The sequence below is a fragment of the Trachymyrmex cornetzi genome, unplaced genomic scaffold, assembly GCF_001594075.2.
Source record: "Trachymyrmex cornetzi isolate Tcor2-1 unplaced genomic scaffold, Tcor1.1 scaffold285, whole genome shotgun sequence".
Taxonomy (NCBI): Eukaryota; Metazoa; Arthropoda; class Insecta; order Hymenoptera; family Formicidae; genus Trachymyrmex; species Trachymyrmex cornetzi.
The window spans coordinates 40,767-47,052 of record NW_017297534.1 but is presented as its reverse complement, the minus strand read 5'-3'; the positions used below and the strand labels follow the sequence as shown (position 1 = coordinate 47,052).

Here is a 6,286-nt window from a genome sequence, read left to right as displayed (position 1 = left end):
CGCTACGATGAATTTTCACTGAGTTATTGCTATTTGAAAATATTAAAAATTAGTGCTAAATTTTAAGTGGCCCGTTTTTTTTGCGTATGAGTGTATATACGTGTTTGATTAATCTGGACATATATTATAGAATTATTCCGTCTTGCTTAGAAAATACAATAAAAATCTAGAAAATAATTGAATAATTCCGATCGGAATTTATTCTCTCTAAACCTATAAAGTGAAATATCTCATTTTTATAGATTGAAAATTCAGAAATTTTTTACAAGTTTGGTTAAATTTCACTCTTTAGAGTGAGATTCCACATTCCAATTTCCTACGGAATGATTGATTATTCAGGTGTGAAGAGATTAGTGTTATTTCGCGCTTTGATTACAATGCACTTTCCGGAAAAAAACGATAATAGACAACAAACAAACAGATAAGGAATAAATGTATGCGTTCTGTTATCTCATGTATACTATATTAGTAAAGCAATTTGATCTTGGATAATGATAAACGAACAATGTCACGATTTATTGGAAATCATTGATATGAGTTATAAATAATGTCAGAATTATCTTGTATATCGCTTTACAAATAAGTAGTTTTTTAAGTTTATTTTCACACTTGACGTTATTCTAATATTTGCACGTCGCTCATTTGTTATAAGAACAATAGATACAATTAAAAACCTGAAAAAAAGAACGAGGATGTAAAAGAAAGACAAAATTTACTTGAAATTAAACAAAATATTTTTATTTCTCTTAATAATAAATTACACCGAAATGGCATTTCAAAATTAATATTACAAAATTTTACTTGTTTAAAACATTCGAAGTTTGAACAATAATAATAGTAATAATAGTAATAATAATAATAATAACAGTTTTCCAGAAAAAGAGTTTAAACTTTGAATTCTTTTTTGGTAAATTATTTTTTTTTTAATTGTATTGTAGCAAATAAACGATATGTTTCATCTTTCCAATTTCATTTGGTATAGATATATAATGAAATCATATATAGCTAATTGAAACGATTTTCATTAAGTTCTCCACGCCTTTTTATTCTCGAAGGGAAAATTGTGATTTAAATTCATAGATGTATTTTCGTTAATCGCATCTCTTTTAGTCAAATCACACACACACACACACACACTTAGGATTATTTTTATAAAATCTAACAACTCAACGTTTTTATTATATGAATTTAATAAATATTAAGAAACATTTTCATATATTAATTATTGTATAATTGTATAATGTTATTTTGCATTCCTTATTAATCAGTTATATTTAATAACGTACAATTTTTTATGTATTGCCCGATTTTAATTTTCTAAATTTGTAGAAATTTATCTTGACATCGAGTTTTCCAAAAAAAAAAATTCTTCTCGATTATATTACCTTAAATTCTAATTGATTGTGTTAATTTTAAACGTAATTACATCCCTGGTAGAAATGTATGCAGTTTTCCTAGACACCTATCCAGTTACTATCTAATATTACTGTATTCTCATTAATTGTGCCAATACTGAGTAGGAAATGGACAAGAACTTGATAGAGTTTTATTTTGTCTATTTCACAAGCAGTTGGCTTGCTTATTAATCAATTTAATATTCATTATTTGTTGTGTTTCTACTACTGGATTCAGATTTTACGCAATTTTTGTATGCAGTAACTGCAAGCAAAGCGTTACATCCTGATTGGGATCCTAAGTTATAGTTTTCCTTCTCAATTACTAGACAAAAGTTGGTGTAACTGTTTAGTAACTGCTCAAAAAATGCATGAAATTTCTACCAGGGATGATTTCTATAGATTTAGAAATAGAAAGAAGGATATAGATCAATTTTGCATAATAATATGTAAAGCGATATAGTATCTTGAAAAATAGAGGAAGAAATTAAGTATTCCAGCGAAAAAAACCCAGAAATTAGACAAATTGCGAATAGTTTGTACGAGTAAAACGTGTATGCTTTGCTTTTCTTCTTCGCAGTTGGGTCCTACGCATTTTCTGGGTGGGTTACCGCCGAGATCTTGAAGTAACTGATTTGTACACACCGCTTAAAGAACATACAAGTGGTATTCTTGGTGTTAAAATAGCGAAAGCCTGGGAAGAAGAATGCGAGACATACCAGTATCGGCTGGAGCAGGTCGCGAAGAGCGGGACGCAGAAGAAGGTCAAAAAGCCCAGCTTGTTGAAAGTCCTCATCAGATGTTTCGGCTTCAAAACCTTACTATATGGGATCTTTATGGCCGTCATGGACATCTTGCTTAGGTATAATCAAGCTTTGATGCATTTTTTGTCTTTAGTATTAAAATGGCGTCAAAATGACGATAAATAACGTCAGCTTGTTTGCTGGGAATCTCCTTCATTTCTCACCCAGAAATTCTCCTGAAGAATCTCTTTTTAGAGTTTTCAAGATTTTATATTTCTTATATTGATAGTGTCTTGACTAGTATAAAAAGTTGGCAATTTAATTCTGCGGAATTAAATCTACCACCGAACGACTTTTATCTATCAACATGATATCTATCAACATGATTTTCACAGTATTTTTTGAATTGTGTGTGAATAAATATTTAACCAAAGTAAAGATCTAACTAAATGAATGATATTTATTTATGGAATTAAAAGAAAATAAAAATTCATGAAATTATAATTACATTTAGTAATTATAAGATTATTAAATTAAAAGCAAATTAAAATTCGTTAATAAAATTTATTTTTAATTTCCATTGTGGTTTCTTTATATAAATTTTTAAACCATCTTCTATTTTACATATAAAATTAAATGTTTTCTAAAGTTATTCACAATCAATTTAACTTGCATTCATTATTTGTTCAGCTTAAATATATTTGATAAAAGTCGTAATTAAAATGTGTAAGTTCCCACTTTTGTAGAAACTTTTGTAGTATGTTTACCTGATGCATTTACATCAATCGAAACAACAGCTTGATCCAATCTCATCTATAAAATCTTCAAGATCTAATTAATAATTATATTAAATAGTTATCTAAATAAGTAATAATATTTCTGAAATCTCTCATATGACAGGGTGCTGCAACCATTACTGTTGGGTCAGATGTTACTTTACTTTAACACCACTGACGTCGACAAGTCCTATGCGTACGGATACGCCGTTGGAGTCATTCTATGCTCCGCTCTTAACGTGTTCGTTATCCATCCGTACACGATAGGTATGTTGCACATGGGCATGAAAATCCGCGTGGCCTGCTGTTCACTAATCTATCGCAAGACGTTGAAGCTGACCAAAACCGCGCTGGGCGAGACGACAATCGGCCAGGCAGTCAATTTGCTGTCTAATGATGTCAACAGATTCGATATCAGTATCATATTTCTCCATTATCTGTGGCTCGGGCCTTTGGAGACCATCATCATGACGTACGTAATGTACGACATAATCGACGTCGGAGTATCGTCTGTCATCGGTGTCGCTTTTCTGCTGATGTTCATCCCTTTACAAGGTGGGAAAGTCTCTGCTCTAATTGTTTCTGATGATAAAAGTAATCAAACGATTGAATTAAAAGTGATATATATGTGTGTTTTTTGTTAGCAAAGTTTAGAAATGTTTAAGTTAAAAGTAATTTCGCTAACGAAGAACATCCTTTCGCTTTAGTAAAAAATTAAAAAACATTTGTTTAAGAATAATTATTTAAAAAAAATATTATTGACGCGAATAGAAATAATTTTATTGGCTGCAGATTTGAAAATAATTTTATTAGACCATCAAAATAATTTTGTTGGAAACCCAAATTGGTTGCTAAAATATCAAAGCTAAAAAATGTAATTATTTTTTGCAGCATTACTTATCACTTTTTAGTTTCTAACATAATTATTTTAATGATCCAATAAAATTATTTTCAGATCTGTATCCAAAAAAATTTTAGATTCTTTAGCAAATTGTTTCCGTATGCTTACTGAAAATTTTGTGACGCTGCAGTGTATTTAAAAAAAATTTTTTTAATTTACGAAAATAACTATTTTTTAACTATTTAATATATTATAATATTATTGAACTTTCTAGCTATGAAAAAAAAACAAATTAATCGATGTTTTGAAAATAACTATATTTTTTTAGAAGCAATAAATTTTTATTAAATAAGGCCCGTTTATTATTGTTATAGTATCGTTGTTATTTATTTGTTATATGTGAAACTTATTCCAGAGAATAATAACTTTAATGTTGCTTTAAGAATCTAAAATTAAATCTAAAATTGAATTCAAATTGTTAGAAATTTTCAAAGATTAAAAGATTAATTACAGATCAAATTAAAGATAATTGCGATGTTTAAGTGTAGAGTAAGTTTTTAATCTTGTAAGGGGAATTTCCTTTTTATGATTAATAATCATTTTTTAATTTATTCTTTATTTGGGCTTTATTATGTTCACAAAAATTCCAAATATTTTTTCCGTTTTCGGTAGACTCCCTCTTACAAATACATAATAATGCTTATACTTTAATTCTGGAAAAAAATTTTTTAATCTGTATAAAAAAAGAAGGAATTGTGACACAAAAATTATTGCATTTAATCGGTAAAATAGACGACCATGGGATCTTCTTAATTTTTTCTTCAGTGAATCACAGTTAACACTTTTTGTTCATTAAATCACCAATAATTACTAACTGCATTTTATGTCTCGTTCCTGGAATTTTTTAGGATGGTTAGGCAAAAAATCATCAGAACTGAGATTAAAAACCGCCATCAGGACCGACGCAAGGGTGCGATTGACGAATGAAATCATAAGTGGAATCCAAGCCATCAAAATGTATACCTGGGAGAATCCGTTCAGCGCGCTCATACAAAAAGCAAGAAAGTAAGCACCGTTGCTTACATTGTTAATTTTACGTTGAACAACGTGATTTATAAAACATTGCATTACTTTATTTATAATTCTGAAATTTCAATGGCCTTTTAATTGTCGATATTAAATTATAGATTCAATACAAATCCGGCCATATACGCGTTTCTTAGTCAGAAAATAATAAATACAATTCGGTAGGAAAAAGAAAAAATGATGGACGATAACAGAATTTGTTTGCAGGAAGGAAGTTAATGTCATCCGATGGGTTTCGTACATTAGAGGTGTCACCATGTCGTTCATCATGTTCACCACAAGGATGTCGCTGTTCATCACGGTGCTGGCTTACGTGCTATTCGGCTACAAGGTAACGGCCGAGAAAGTGTTCGTAGTAACTGCCTATTACAACAGCTTACGCACAACTATGACTGTTCTTTTTCCGCAAGGTATGGGATAATTAGTGCTGCTGAAACGCAATAATTACACGATTAATATCGTCAAAGTTGATAACGTAATATTTTTTTATCTCTTAATTTTTTAATTTCCTCTTTATTTTTTATTTTTTCAAACTTTTTTCTTCTATTTTTTTTCTACTCTTCTTTACGTTCCCTTTTTCTTCTTTTCCCTTCTTTAATTTCATTTATTTTCTTTTTTATCTTTTATTGTTCTATTTATTTGTATTTTTTTCGATTGTACTTTACGACTTTATACTTCATACACTTTTATTAGCCTTAAAAATTCGAGTCCCAATAATTGATGGTATAGCATATATATACCATAATAATCACATATACCCTTATTTTGATGAACTACTCTACATTTTTATTTTCTTTTATTTATCAATTCTGTTCTTTTTGATAATTCAGGAATAACACAGGTAGCGGAAGCGAGAGTGTCCATAAAAAGATTGCAGAAGTTCTTGATGTATGATATGAAATGACAGCTTCTGAGATCGAAGCAAAAAAGTATAACAAGGAAAATAATAAGGAGGACGTAAAAGATGACAAGAATGCAAAGGAGTATAATCAACAGGACGTAAAAGAGAATAATATGGAAAATTCGAAGGAAAATTTCGCGCAGAAAGAAAACGATATGCACCAGCAAAACAATGTCGAGTATAGCATTTCCATCGAAAACGGAAACGCTAAGTGGCTGGATTATGAACGAGAAGACACCTTACAGAGTATCAATATGAAAGTGCATCCCGGTGAACTGATCGCTGTCGTCGGCCAAGTCGGCGCGGGCAAGAGCAGTTTGTTGAACGTCATCCTGAAAGAATTACGTTTGCAAGAAGGTTCCATCAAAGTACGTTAACAATTCCTCTTTAGTTAATGTCAAATATTTAAGAAATTTCAATAGATATAAAATATCGAATAAACTATTTTGTCCATAAAAAGAAATTAATTAACCAATTTATTTCAAAATTTATATATATTCCTAATTAATTAAAATATTTATAAATTAACTAAATTTTATATATAT

At 29.5% G+C, this 6,286-nt stretch overlaps 1 protein-coding gene across 1 annotated transcript in view; it reads left to right on the top strand.

Annotated features, from left to right (window-relative positions):
* The window catches only part of LOC108762261 (multidrug resistance-associated protein 4-like), a gene marked incomplete at both ends in the record, with an annotated part of 52,625 nt that overhangs the window by 5,991 nt on the left and 40,348 nt on the right, over nt 1-6,286 (top strand). The window contains 6 exon segments of the mRNA XM_018509193.1: nt 1,975-2,256; nt 3,038-3,468; nt 4,663-4,819; nt 5,048-5,250; nt 5,671-5,735; nt 5,738-6,109. Coding sequence (XP_018364695.1) covers nt 1,975-2,256; nt 3,038-3,468; nt 4,663-4,819; nt 5,048-5,250; nt 5,671-5,735; nt 5,738-6,109 — 1,510 coding nt within the window.